This window comes from Felis catus, chromosome B2 (genome assembly GCF_018350175.1).
Source record: "Felis catus isolate Fca126 chromosome B2, F.catus_Fca126_mat1.0, whole genome shotgun sequence".
NCBI lineage: Eukaryota > Metazoa > Chordata > Mammalia > Carnivora > Felidae > Felis > Felis catus.
Window position 1 is genome coordinate 121,731,400 of NC_058372.1, and position 15,717 is coordinate 121,747,116.

The following is a 15,717-nucleotide window of genomic DNA, read 5'->3' on the forward strand; positions in this document are numbered from 1 at the left end:
TGTTTCCGATTCTGTGTCTCCCTCTCTCTCTGCCCCTCCCCCATTCATGCTCTGTCTCTCTCTGTCCCAAAAATAAATAAACGTTGAAAAAAAAATTCCAGTGTTTTAGAGAATGGAACTGAAAACTTTCCCGGCAGATGTAACAAGAATGAAGATCACAAAGACCTGGGATGTGTGTTTCATACGGGAGGCAGCGGGAAAGCCTGGAAAGAAAAGCAGATTAGGAAACAGAGGACCTGTGTTCTGGTCCTGGGTCTGACATTTAGTAACCACAGTGACTTGAGACAAGTCACAGCCTCTAAGATCTAAGACAGGGGTCAGGATACTGGTCTGCAGGGAGATAGAACCAAATGTGATCCATGTGAGTGGCTGTGCTCTGAAGTGATACAGGGCTATATATAGTTATATCATCATCAGATTTTCTCTTTAAAAGATTTTAAAGCTTCCAACAAAATGGCATTTTACCGGGAAGCCTGACAACACTAAATATAATTTAAAACAAACAGACAGACAAACAGCCCAGCAGTCTGGGGATCTTGGCTCCTGGTCTGTGCACTGACACAGAAGTGCCCTGGGAAATTTATGCAAGGTCTTTCCCCTTAGTTTTCTTCACTAGAAAACAGAGGGGATAGAGAATTTCTAAGGAATCTGCTAGGTCATGATTCTGTGACTCTTTAAAACACCATTTAAATTACGTTTGTCTTTCATCTGTAGAATAAAACATTATCTTGTGAAATAATGCATGGTTTTATTTGATAATTCCTATAAAGTAGACTGTCATCTCCTTCAGAATTTTTGAAGTGAAACAGACATATTATTCTCCAAAATGTCAACATCAGTAGCAGGGTTAACCTGAACAAACATCTTCGTGAAGGAAATTCAGCTGGGATCATCCGGGTGCGTGTGTGTGTAAGCATGTACTCATATGCGTATGTGGGTATGGTTGGTGGATGAACAGGAGGGCACGACAGATTATCTAGGCTGTTCGAGGCTGTTACCCTCTTGGGATAGTTTGCTAGTGATTGTGTGAATATGAAGTTTGGGCTGAAAGTTAGGTACAAAATGATCTGCACTGATAAAAAAAATGAGAAATAGGAAGATTTTTGATATAAGGTTTTTGAGGTAAAAGGGATTTTCATTTATGTATTAAATGATGCAGCAAGTACCAAATGAAACTACAAAAACTTCCTAGTGATCTTTTATAACAAATACCTCGAAACAAGTTGCTTAAATATATTACGCATTTGGAGAAAATATACAATGATAATGTTCTGGGTATTACTTTCTTTTCTTTAATGTCTCAAAATAGGTATTTCATAATTTTTTTTAAACCACACATCATCTACGTGTTTTCAGTTAATGTCATTTTAAAATGTTACTCAAACAAAAATAAATGACAAAATGCTCCCAAAAAACAAAAATTTAGTATGATATTTTAATTTTATTTAATATTATTTCTTATAACTTAGTTATAATACATTCTCAAAGTCCAACCGTTAAGATATTCTTACGGGCGCGTGGGTGGCTCAGTCGGTTTAGTGTCCGACTTCGGCTCAGGTCATGATCTTGCATGAGTTCAAGCCCCACGTCAGGCTCTGTGCTGACAGCTCAGAGCCTGGACCCTGCTTTGGATTCTGTGTCTCCCTCTCTCTCTGCCCCTCCCCTGCTCTCTCTCTCTCTCTCTCTCAAAAGTAAATAAACACTAAAAAAATCAAAATAAAATATTCTTAAGCTAGCTCAGCTCTTAAAAAATCAATTATCTGAAATTTGACTTTCTTTTTTTAAAGTTTGAGTTTTTTTTTTTTTTTGAGAGACGAAGAGAGGGAGGGAGAAGAGAGAGAGAATCTTTTCCTTTTTTTTTTTTTTTTTTGTTTATTTATTTATTTTGAGAGGGGGTGCAGAAAGAGTTTGAAAGAGAGAGGGAGAGAGATTTCCAGACAGGCTCTGCATTGTCAGTGTGGAGCCCGATGTGGAATTTGAACCCACAAACCATGAGATCATGACCCAAGCTGAAACCAAGAACGGGACACTTAATTGACTTAGCCACCCAGGCACCCCAGGGAGAGAGAGAATCTTAAGCAGGCTCCACGTTCAGCGCAGAGCCCAACACGGCGTTCCATCCCACAAACCTGGGATCATGACTGGAGCCAAAATCAAGAGTTGAATGTTCAATCGACTGAGCCACCCAGGGGCCCCTGAAATTTAACTTTTGGTGTAATGTCATAAAAAGAGAAATGGAGAAATTGTCCTTAAAAAAACAAACAATACTTGTTTAGCGCTGCAAGTATTTAGAAGGAAAAGTTGCTTACTGTGTCACAGACTCTGAGCCCAGCCTGAAATCTTGGGACTTGTCCTTAATGACTGACCGCTGCAAAAGAAGAACAACAAACGGTAAGTACAAACTCAGCACAACGCAGGTAATAGTAGCAACTTGCTGAATGAGGAGAGAGCATGCTTGTTCTGAACATAAATGTCTACCAGCATAATGTTTTCACTCCTACGGACAACCAAGGAGAAAGTTCTCCAGATCATCTGAGCACTCTGTACGCATGTCAGTTTTCAGGTATGTGGCAAAAAAAAAGGTCAGATACGAATCAGTGTAAACTAATCTAGAAACACCATATGGCATATCACTTAAGTTCTAAATGTATCTTTCAACATCGCATCCTTCGTTCCTCATCCTTTTGGCATACTTTATATTTTCATAGTGATGACACTCATGGAATTCTATCTAAAATTTTGGATCTGAAAACCCAACCTTCTACAAAATTTGTTCGGTACATATTTTATTAACGGCACCTTTGTGAAGAAAACAAATTAAAAGTGCTTTCAGTGGTGTCAGATTATATTGTTATGTTTGATGGTTCCTCCAGAATTCCAGCATTAAGTCCGAATGAAAGTATACTGTGGGAAAATGGAGTTTGATATGAGACAGTATTTTATAAATCTACCCAACGTTGCTATAAAATTGGCTACAAATATTTTTTTAAAGAGGTAATTACATGTTATGGAAAGAATCCATTTAAAATTCACATAGAAAATATACAGTTACTAAGTTTTGAGCCATATACAAATCAAAGATATACTATAGCCACCTAATTATTTAATTAAAAAAAAAAACTGCAGAAAACAAAAACCAAGATGAAATCAAAGAAAAGGAGCACAGTCCTTAAGTTGTTTCAGTCTTAAGTTGTTTGAGTAACTACTGTTTTCCCAGTCTTATCTTTCCTGAAGATTGTTTTGCTTTTTACATTTTGTCCCTCACAATCAGATTCTGCAAGATCATTCTTTAGCAAGATTTGGCACTTGAGTATCTTAAAACAAGTATTCTTTTTTTCTTTTTAATTAGTAATGTTTATTTTTTAATTTACATCCAAATTAGTTAGCATATAGTGCAACAGTGATTTCAGGAGTAGATTCCTTAGTGCCCCTTACCCATTTAGCAACCCCCCCCCACAACTCCTCCAGTAACCCTGTTTGTTCTCTATATTTAAGAGTCTCTTATGTTTTGTTCCCCTCCCTGTTTTTAGATTATTTTTGCCTCCCTTCCCTAATGTTCATCTGTTTTGTATCCTAAAGTCCTCATATGAGTGAAGTCATTGGATATTTTAAAACAAGTATTATTAATCATAAAGATTTCAAGACGATATTATATTATGTAGTATTATTGCTATCTGCATAGCTTCAAATCAAGCATATAATAAAAACATAAAAGAACAAGAAGACTTAGTGGTGAAAGGTGGATCTTGTAGCAAGTGACTCAATTTCACAGAACAACCAAAGCACCAAGAACACCCTGATTTTTCCCTACTAGTGAAGATGATCTGACTTACTTAAAATGTGTTTGGGACAAAAAGTACAATCACATGAAAAATTCAAATTCACGGACTAATTCAGATTGCAGAACAGTCTACCTTCCCTGAACCCAACAGCGCAAGAAGCAAAAACCATCAAAATCTAAACTCAGAAAGTATCAATTATAACTGAATATATTTAGTTTTTCTCCCAGTCTTATGAAATAAATTCCAAAGACAGCAATCAAATTGATTTTAGTTTTTACTTGGTCTAAGTATTACTTCTATCTCTTTGCTCATGGCAAGCCCAGCATCTTACCATATGTATACGTATGTATGTATATGTATATAATGTGTGTATGTATTATATATATATATATATATATATATATATATATATATATATAAAAAACGTATGCAACTTTGTAAAAGTCTGGATTAAAAAAAACCCCTCGATGTAACAGCTCTGATCAGAATTTGAACCTACTTCAGAGGTTGAGGGAAGAGAAATAAGACTGAATTGTATATCACTGTTAAGTCAATGTTATTTTTAGTTATTTATCATGACCCTGACATATGAGTAACAACATATTGTCATGTGTATGTCTTACCAAACCTGCTTTTAATAGTCTGTTCATCATGTGAAATGGATGCAGAAAGTTTGTCGTAAGTAGATTTAACACTGTCCCTGCCATCTTTCCTGCTGTATTACTGTATTACAGTAACTGGCCCATTTAAGTCCTTCTTCATATTGCAAAGGTGGCTTAAATTGTGTTCAAATCTTATGAATCCCAAGTTAATAGAGTATCCACATTACAAAGTTTTAACACTTATTAAAGGACACTTATTTAATTAGGACCAATATTCCACTTCTAAACACCTTTACTCACTCATTCCTTGGTCTCAGCAGCAGCACGCCATATGGGTAGTTACTCATGGAGGCAAGAAGGAGGAGGAAGAAGGTATCTCTGTGAGCTGTTTTGTTTCATTTCCTTGTTTAGCAAAAAAGCCCCCACGGCTGTGATACCACCAGCCCACAGCACCCCCCACCATCCACCAGGCCAGGGAGCACGGCTGCCCTTCTTTCCCTCCTGTCCACACACACCTCTCAAGTTGTTTTGTGACTTCGTCTCCTCTTCACGGTACCCTTGATTTGGAGAGGAGGGGACGAAGAGAGGAAGAGGAGCAAAGCAAAGAAGACGAATGAAAGGACCAGAATCCAGGGGCTCCTGCTTCCCAAACCCTCACAGCTTCTTAGTGAGGCTTTTAAAATTAGATGCAGTGAGACTTAAACATGAAAGGAATGATTAACGAAATGATTTTAAGTGCCTCCACCGATCAAATGGGAGATTTACCAAGAAGAAAACAACTCATAAATAGCTTTGTAAGAGAAATGGGCCATGCAAACAACTCATCCAAGTATTTCTGTAAACTTGAAGAATGAATGTAAAATTAGGTAAATGTTCAATCAATGTCTGTTGTAGGTAGCACACAGGTGAGCTTTAAATAAGGCAAATTTATGGTATCGTACAGCTCTATATTTATGTGTTTATGATACCTTCTGATATCTTCTTTTTCATATAATTAATATCTACTGTTTATTTATACCCACTTGGTAGAAATTTTTTAAAAAGAGAGAGGAAAACAACAACTAGAGCTGGTGGCTAAATTGTAGTCGTGGCTCTGTCATTAGCTTTCCATGTGGCCTGAGTACAAGCCATTTCCCTTCTCTTGGGGTCTGTTTTTTACTTGAAAATGAACAGAAGGGGCTCCGAATAAAAGCGTGATCTATCACAGCACCATTCGCGTATTTTACAGATGAGGAAATGGAGGCCCAGACTCGCCAAGGCTACAGAAGTCGCCCAAAGGCTACAATTCTGGTTTTTCAAACTGATTTAACAACAAAACTATTTTTCAAAGACAGTTTTGCTTGGACCCCTCATATAGAGACACTTAAACGTGGAATTAGTCTAGGTGAAGTTAGGTTTGGTGGCCTGGCAAACCCTGTCTTCCCAGCTCTACTCCCCAGAACCCTAAAGAACAGGGTTCTACAGAGGAGAGTTTATAGACCACAGGACTAAACAAGCTCTTCCAGATTTCCTCTGTTGCTAAAATTCTGTTTCCAGGAGCACAATTTTACGATTTTATATATTCCCTTGATTCTTTGATTTTAGAATTTATTATTAGTTATGTGAATTGTATTTGATGCTGAATTATAATGCTTTTCCTTGAGGACAAAATAGTCCCGTGCATTAAGATGCGGTTTCTGGAAGGATATAAAAACACAAAGTGAAGGTTTTCATTTTGGTTCGTGATTTGTAGTTTTGGGTACTAACTGTGCCAGTTAGAAACAACAACAGGTATTTATGAAACCCCACTCTGAGCCAGGCACTGTGCTAGATGTCCTGGGGGTACAAAGCTGAGGAGGCTATAGGAATTCATGACCTAATGGGGAAAGCTTTACATACAACCAACAAGGCAGAGAGGAATAAACATTACGATGACGATAAAAAGGAAATGTGCAGAAATAAAGGAGCAGAAGCCTTGAATCGTAACTGGAAGTTTTTGAGAGGGATTCACAGAGGAAGGAGCATTTAGCTAGACCTTAAGAGATCTCAGGAGATCCGCTATTTCACAGCAACATCCTTCCCATGCTCTTTCTTCAGTTCACTCTTGACCAAAACTGGCATCCTTTAACCTTCTACCCTTTGTCCTTTCATTCTTTACAAAATCTCTGATCTCATGGACTTAACCAGTATGTTTAGCAAATGACTTCCAAATCAATACCATTAAACCAGATCCAGATCTTAAGTTTTCTCCAAAATGACTTGGCAATAGCTAGTTTTCAGCCAATTTTGTAAACACAGCAGTTTTTTTCCCAAAAACACACTTGGATCTGTAAATTTTCATCAGAACTACCTGCAAGTCTGAGTTTTCAGCAAATCTCTCCTGAGTGCCATAGATGTCTGCAAGATATCTGTAAGTGACTGTTGCATAGATGCTGCCAATTTCATTGAGTCTCAGATTGAAGTTCTTCTACTCTTATACACTGGGGTGTTCAAACTAGAAACCCAGGTTTCTCCTTAACCTTCACATGGATTTAGTTCACCAAATCCTAGTTTCTCATTGTATTTGGCGTGGATTATTGCAACAGCTTCTCCTGGTCATAGTTCCTTCAGTATTGCTTTTTTTCCATTTTTTTCAGAGCTTCTAGAATGCACTTTTGAAACAATTAGATAATCCTTTGGTGACTCCCTACTACCTCCAGGATAAGATGCAGCTTTTTTTCCTTTTTTTTTTTTAAGTTTATTTATTTATTTTGAAAGAGACAGCATGAGCGGGGGGACGGGCAGAAAAAGAGGCAGAGAGAGAGAATCCCAAGTAGGCTACACACTGTCAGTGAGAACCTGATGCGGGGCTCGAACTCATGAACCATGAGATCATGGCCTGAGCCAAAATCAAGAGTCAAGCGCTTAATGGACTGAGCCACCTGGGCATCCCTAAAATGCAGCTTCTTAACATGCCATAGGGACCTTCTTAAATCCTGTCTCCTTGTTCAGATTCAGCTTTTTAAAAATATATTTAAAAGTTTTTTTTGATGTTTATTTTTGAGAGACAGAGAGAGAGAGAGAGAGAGAGAGAGAGAGAGAGAGAGAGCGCACAAGCGAGCATGAGTGGGGGAAGGGCAGAGGGAGAAAGAGGGAGACACAGAATCTGAAGCAGGCACCAAGCTCTGAACTGTCAGCACAGAATCCTGTGTGGGGCTCAAACCCACGAACTGCGAGATCATGACCTGAGCCAAAGTCGGACACTTGACCAACTGAGCCACCTAGGTGCCCCAGCTCTTTCTGTTTTTAACTTTGCATCCCAACCTCTAGACCTGATGAAATACTTGTGTGGCCCAAGTGTACCAGGCCTTAGTATATATCTGTTCAGTCTGCCAGGAATGCCTTCCTTCCGTGAAACTCAATTTAGAAATCAATTCCTCTGGAAAGATTTTCCTGACCTCACGAAGCTTAGGTCAGGAACCATTTCTATTTGTTCCTCTTGCATTTTGTACTGCAGTCTACTGAACTCTTGTGCAGCAAAACTCCCAAATGTCTGACATCTGCCAGCTCTTTCAAGAGGGAACTCCCTGAAGGTGAGGGCAGACGATGGGCATGACCAGAGATTCCAGAATGATATCTATATAAAAACTTCTAGGAGGCAGTTAGAAATATACCTGGGGGATTCAGGATAGGAGCCAGGGTTACAGATGTAGAGTTTGGTACATCTGAGAATACCAAAGTGATACCCAAAACTATGGGGCTAGAAGTGATAACCTAGACAAAAATATGTTAGAGAAAAATAAAAAACAACAACAAAAAAGATGCAGCAGTGTACGTCTCAGAGAAGGCTTGAAATATAGTGGCTGGTGAAGCCAGGTGAAAAAAGTAGTAAGTTCAGCGCTGAAAGGAAAGAGAGAAACAGCAGAGAGACGGTAGTGTTAATGACCCAGGACATAGCGGGTATGGAGTATTTCTTTACATGGTCTGTTAATTGCTGGGTTTGGTCCTTCCTTCTACTCTGCATTTCATTCCTTGTCCTTTCTCCCTGTGACCAGCTAGCTGGCTTTAAAATTTTTCTGTTGAGTATTTCTAGCCACCTCAGGGCTTTTGCACATGTGGTTGCCAGTGACTCAAATGTATCCTCCCGCCTACCTGGCCCTCTTTTTTTTTTTTTTTTTTTTTAGTATTTATTTTTGAGGGGCGCCTGGGTGGCTCAGTCGGTTAAGCGTCCGACTTCAGCTCAGGTCACGATCTCACGGTCTGTGAGTTCGAGCCCCGTGTCAGGCTCTGTGCTGACAGTTCAGAGCCTGGAGCCTGCTTCCGGTTCTGTGTCTCCCTCTCTCTCTGCCCCTCCCCCGTTCATGCTCTCTCTCAAAAATAAATAAACGTTAAAAAAAATTTAAAAAAATATTTATTTTTGAGGGAGAGAGACAGAGCATGTGCAGGAGAGGGGCAGAGACAGAGACAGGGAGACACAGAATCAGAAGCAGGCTCCAGGCCCTGAGCTGTCAGCACAGAGCCCGATGTGGGGTTTGCACCCACGAACCTTGAGATCATGACCTGAGCTGAAGTCAGACGCTTAACCGACTGAGCCACCCAGGTGCCCCTAGCCTATAACTCCTATAAAAGCTGGAAGGGCAATTTCTGTCTAATTTGCCATTATGCTATCCAGACAACATCCCACTGCAGTGCCTGGAAAAACAGCAGGCATTCAATATGCATGTGTTAAATGAGTAAATAATAAGATGCCACAGGAGTGGTGGAGCAAGGATGGGGCTCACGGATGCAGTAGGAGCTAGAAGAACGTGGAAGGGAAATGACCAAAACCACCAGTGGAGGCGTCAGCTGTAGAAAGAAGGGGGCTTCCTTTTTTATCTGAAAGCAGCTGGAGAGGGAAGGTGAAATTACAGAAATACGGAGACCGTAGAGATGAGAAGTAGAGAAAATTCATGTTGGGGGACTTCTCTTCAGAGTCAGCTTGGAGTAAGAGGATGGGGCTGGAGGGATGTGAACGTCTCTGTGACACAGCACAGACAGAACGGGGCAGGGAGTCAGTCAGGAAGAATGAAAAAGATGATCGAGACCATGGGCCTCACTGAGGCTGGGAATCACAACCATGACGCAGAGACAAGCAAGACAATTACGTGACTTTCCTCAGCAGTGCTAAAATGAACAGTTTACCCCCAGACCTAGGGACCAGTAAGAGTAGTAATGCTAAGTCACACACTCCAAGTACTGTATGTATCTGGCATTCAACTGCTAAATAATTGCACCTTCCAGGACTTTATTTCTGGCTGGTCTAGAGTAACCTGATTTGGGGAGAATGAAAAACGACTGCAGGTGACCGGGGAGGCAGGAAACATCAGAATGCCACCCTCTCTCTCTCTTTTTGAATTCCTGCAAACTAAAGAATCATTTGGGTCATCCCCCTCCTCATCTGGGACTGAACTATTCGTTAGAGATGGGAGATTAAGGAAGGAAATTGGAGAGACTCATGGCGACCTAACTGTTTGATGAAGTCCATCGCACCCAGCCCTCTATCCACTGCTGAACATCTGCTGTGTGAGCATGAGCACCATCACTGCGGTCTCCGACGGGGGTCAGGTCCGACGTGGAAGATTCACAAACATCTCAGCACAGGTGCTCCTATTTGTCTGTCTGACCTTTCCATCACTCAGTAAACATTCACTGGATACCTGCTTTGTATTAGATGCTGGGGATTCAATTCTGAACATAGTCCCTGCCTTCAAGGAACATTTGGACTTTTTATTTCCATCCAGAGAGGAAGAAAGAAATAGAAGAAAAAAGTCAGACACATGAGTCATGCTAGAAGTAGCAGGTTGTATTTTTTTTTCTTTTAAACCAGCTTTCTTTGCCTGACCTTCTTCTTCATCTTTATTATAAAGACTTAATGGGTTTTATGGAACAACTATGTACTTTTAGGAGAGTTTCAACACACAACCGATCATTATTTATGGATTGCCTATTTGCGAATTCACCTCCTCACTACAGTTCACTTGTAATCCCAGATCAATACCAGCAGTGCTTTTATAGTCATTTGAATACGTGTGCACGTGCAGGGTGGTGAAAAATTTGAGCTGCCTGATGCACACAATCCCACTTGGGGCTGAAACACTAGAAACTTCTAAAGCTTTGGCATGTTTCAAATGTTCTGTCTTATTTCAGCTCTCATACTGTAAACGAGCATCCCTTTTGTGGTGTGTTTACTGCTATGTTTTCCACATTTTTGTGTTTGGCTTGGTGATTCTGCTGTTTAAAATGATCCCTAAGCAGCATGTTGAAATGTTGTTTAGTATGACTAAATGCAAGAAGGCTGATGTGCCTTAGATGAAATACATATGTCGGATGATCTGTGCTCAGGCACAAGCTATAGTACTGTTGGATAGGAGTCCAATTTTAATAAATCAACAATATATATATTAAATAAGGTGTCTTTACACAGAAACACACATAAAACTAGGTGATGTATTGGTTGGCTGATGAAAATGTGGTGGCCAGAGGCTCACAGGAACCTAATCCGGTATTTTCCCTGGAACACTGGTTCAGTATTCATTCACCAATTCAGTGTTCGTGGTGAATTCAGAGACCATAACTACTATGAACAATGAGAATCCGCTCTATATTTTTTGGTATGGCTTCTGTGTATCTACAAAATTACTATTTTACTGTTCTTTGTTGCTACCTTCTCTTACTCCTGACATATCTATGAAGTTTTTGGGAGCTCTGTCCCAGTCAAATCATAATAATTTATTGAGAATATTCTCTATGTAAAGTACTAAGATGAGGGGCTTTGAAAGGAACATTGATTCCCATTGGTTTCACATAGCTATGTGTAATGCTTTACAGGCTGCTATAATGCGTCAGGTCAACTTGAAGTTTATATATCCAGAGATCAAGGGATCTGAAGCACATATGTTATTCCTCCAATAAGGCTGGAAGAACATTTGCTAGCAAAATTCCGTAACTCTTGTGTCTCCCAGGGAGGCTTTCAGAAATATAAAGGAGTATCTCCCAAAGATTAGCATGTTTAGGGTAGGATCTGGCACCAGGATTTTTACACAAGTGCCCCAGGTGATTCTGAGGCCTAGCACTTTGATAACTATTAATCTGGCATAAATCAAATTGGCAATTTGTTGGGGTAGGAGAGCTAAGGACTACTTTTTGATTTGGTGTCTGAAGCTTAGTGAATATAGCTTAGTAACCAATAAGCATGGATTATGTGATCTCCTCCCTTGTTTTCTTCCCTTCTTCCAGCTTGAATCTCTATTCTTACCAACCCTACCCATCAAGAATTTCAATTGCCCTCCTGATAAAAATATTAAACAGAAACAGTGAGGCTGTGACTCATAAGTTAGTAAGGGAAAACGTATGTACAAATAATTTGGCACTGAAGTAGCAGGTGACAAATGTAGCAAGAGACCAACAATATGCCATGAGATTATGGGGGGAAAAGACTTCTCTGACCAAGTGGAGGTTCTGGCCAGTCTGTCTAAATGAATGATTCCTTATTCTTCTTCATTTCAGTATGTGTACATATGCATATGGATACGTACGTATCTATATTAGTTTGAACAAAATTGTTCAGTGATGTTGCTTTTAACTTTGCTGTTTACATCATTTTAGTAGGTTTATATCCATTATACCCGAGCACAAATCATGCTTTTGTTTTAACAATATTTATAATGTAAAATTTATTAGCTATAACAAATGAAATAATTAGACATGGCATTTGTGGTTAATTACAAAAGTTGTGATAAACAATGTGACCCAGGGAAGCCTGAATGGCTCAACTGGTTAAGCGCCTGGCTCTTGGTTTTGGATCAGGTCACCATCTCATGGTTTGTGAGATCAAGCCCAGAATTGGGCTCCACACTGACAGCACGGGCCTGTCTGGAATTCTCTCTCTGCTCCTCCCCGACTTGTGCATGCACGCGTGCACACATGCACATTCTCTCAAAATAAACAAATAAAAACTTTAAAAAAATAAAAAATTATGACCATACTACAAGATTGCTCAAATGGGGAAGTTCAATATGAAATATAATTTACACTTATACCTGCCAGTGAGTTTCAGGACAGGACAATAGATAGCCTCATGATCTCGGCCTAGGCATGTTTTCTACTGTAATCTTGGGAATGATACTGCTTTTAGTCAGTCGCTCCAAGATGGCATCACTTGGGCAGAGAACACTTTCTTACAAAGGAGATGTCAACCTTTGGGAGGTCTATCAAGCATTCTATGTTCTTTGTAAGACACAGAAGTGTGTAACTGAGGTCGCTACTTCAACACATCCACGGTAATGGGGAAGCATAAATAGGGGTAAACAAACAAACAAACAAACAAGGCTCATTAAGCACAAAAAAGTTCTGTAAAAGAGTGATAAAAGAAAAACTGTTTCAGTGTATTGTATTATATGCAGGGTTTGTGCAGATAAAAGAGACTTTTAAATAAAAAAAGTTTCTTTCCTTTGTCTGCCAACTAAAGGAGAACCGTGTTAAAATTAGAGATCATTATGGCATTATTGGGGCTGCTGCGTAATAACAAGAACATGAGCATATAGTTAATTTCTAAGGCAAAGGAAATAAATGGTAGTCAAGAGCTATCTAAATTTAAGTGAGACATTTTATATATACTTTTCATGTTGAGCCTCACCATAGTTGGATACATCTTTATGTGAAGCTATCATTTATAAGTAAGTAGGATAGTCTGTAACTCCATATAGTGTATATGCGTATAGCTTGCCAAAAATGGAAAAATGAGGGCAAAATTTCCTTAACAGGACCTTACAATAAGAAGAATTGTAATTGAAGGAAAAACACACATATGTATGTCACAATATTATATATGTATATTTTTATTACAATAGAGTAGTTCTCAACTGGAGGGGATAATTTTGTGTCTCAGAGGAAATTTGGCAATATCTGGGAGGCATTTTTGATTGTCACAACTGGAGAGATTAGTGTTTATGGCATCTAGTGAATGGGTGGACAGAGGCCAGGGATGCCGCTAAACATCCTACAATACACATTCCCTCAAACAGAGAATTATCTGGCCCCAAATGCCAGTGCCACGTTTGAGAAACCATGGAGTACTTGACAAAACACAAGAGGACAGAAAAGTCAGAGTATCAGAGAACTTCAGAAAAAAAGGACAGGCTTGTTGAGTCAGAAGACAGGGTGACTGATGTTAATCAATTCTGCCAGTATCTAAAGGACAATTTACAACCTGGAATGACTGGTGGCAAGTTCTCCCAACAAGATCTTACACATTTTATTAATTTTATTAAAATAAGTATTTATTTATTTATTTTGAGAGAGTGAGGGGGGAGGGGCAGAGAGAGAGAGACAGAGACAGAGACAGAGAGAGAGAAAGAGAGACGCACACAGAGAGAATCCCAAGCAGGCTCCACACTGTCAGTGCAGAGCCTGACGTGGGGATCGAACTCACAAACTGTGAGATCATAACCTGAGCTGAAATCAAGACTCTGATGCTTAACTGACTGAGCCACCCAGGCACCCCAACAACTTACATATTTTAGATCGGTGACAGATTATTAGATGGATGTTACTGATACCATCATGAAAAGCAAAAGGAAATACCATATTATTCTATCAAACAATGCTTACTGTCATAGTAAGAGTGAGTAATGGGCCAAGCAAAACATTGGTTTGACCGAGTACATCACTTATTTTATACTTTTAATGTATACTCATCCATTCAAAGACTGAATGCTACATCTGCCTTCTCAGAGTCATGAGGGAATGTCCTACAAATTCTTACTAATGGCTTCTTGGAACAATTATGAAATCTTTATTGAATTTATATTATTCTCTAAACTGGGTTTTCAATGGAAGCTCTACATAAGAAACCGAAACGTGATAGAGGATGGGCTCAGAGACTCAAATCAGGTGAATCATCAGTGGGTTGCTAAACTGGAAAACAAACTTGCCCTTATGTAATTTTGTGTAAATTTTAAGTAACGGGAGTTAAGAAGACATCAAGGATATGACACATTCCCCAAACTAAGCTACAGGGGGATTCTCTCACAGCCTCTTTAATTTTGGAACCGCTGGCAATGATGGAGGTCCCGGACCCAGGCTAGATAAGCTGAGAAGACAGGCTGTCAGCGGTGTTTCACTCTGCCGGGGTTAAGAGACTCCTGGAAACACACAGGGGGACTCTGCCCCAATAGGAAGCAACACAGCTGCTGAGGGGAAGAGACAAGGCAGCAGCCGAGGCACACGTGTCAAACACGCTGGCTGAGGCAAAGGTGTAAAAAGGAGAATGAGTAGAGAAACTGGTCACCAGACCTTTAAGAAGGTCAAGACCATACGGTTTCCTTTCAGGGTAAGAGAGATTTTGGAGGCTTTTAGAGTTTCTCCGTGTAGAACATTTAGGAACATTACTTTTGAAAGCAGAGTCTGTGGGCGTGAGGTGACTCATACTCCCTTTGCTGTCACATCATCAGGGTCCACTTACTTTCTTTGCAGAACATGTTCTCTCTCTAGGCTAATAGAAAATTTTCAGTTGTAGACAATGGTTTTTGAAGTTAATATTTTTCTCAAAATAGTTATAAGGTATTGAAACAAATTATAAGGAAAAATACACATCCGTATCGTCTGCACTGAGATTCCTCACAGGACACAGATAAGTACTTTGGTTTTAGATTTACTTGTAAGTTAAGATTTTGATTTCATGCTCTTCAGATGAAGGAAGAAAAGTAAACATTCCTGAAATTTTAAAACAGATCCAAACACAAACTAATTTTCTATCTACTTAAAATAACAAATTAGAGACAAATCAACTGTATTTTGTTTGATAAACCAAATTACTAAAGTTAAAAAAAGACATAAATTGATACTATTCTTTAGCAACAGGAAGGAGGCAATATTATGATTGTATTTTCAATGATTTAGCATACATTAATTAACTTCTGGATATCTGAAAAATCTGCTTCAACATACCAAAAGTAACCAGTGCCTATTATAAACATGTTGTTGGATTAAACATAATAAAATCATTATTACTTCTGTGGTTAAAAATAATTCAGGCGCACTCCTGGTACAAGGACCAGTAAATGGAAGGTTTTCTTTTCTATAGGAAGTGATTTTTGAAAATAGTGACATATAGCCCAGTTAATTCCGGCTTAATGAACTGTCTTCTTTTGGGATGAAGAGGGTAAATGAAAATTAGAGATTCCGTAGATGAAGACAGACACATGTACACTGAAGGCAGCTAATATACTGCCTACTGTTTTTCTAAGAGTTTGACAGAATTATCAATTTAAGATTTTGTGTGCATTGTATGCTTGGCTGGAAGAGGTACTACTATGGAGTTACCTGATGCTTCTGGG

General features: G+C 39.3%; 1 protein-coding gene across 10 annotated transcripts in view; it reads right to left on the minus strand.

Moving 5' to 3' along the window:
• AHI1 (Abelson helper integration site 1) overlaps window positions 1-15,717 on the minus strand; it is a 207,419-nt gene that overhangs the window by 18,704 nt on the left and 172,998 nt on the right. For 9 of the 10 annotated variants that reach the window (XM_045058091.1, XM_019831276.3, XM_045058092.1 and 6 more), the window contains one exon: window positions 2,310-2,368. In XM_045058091.1, the coding sequence (XP_044914026.1) occupies window positions 2,310-2,368 (59 nt within the window). Of the gene's footprint in view, window positions 1-2,309; window positions 2,369-4,899; window positions 4,942-15,717 lie in introns of all 10 variants that reach the window. The other variant, XR_006598317.1, reaches the window with a different exon arrangement.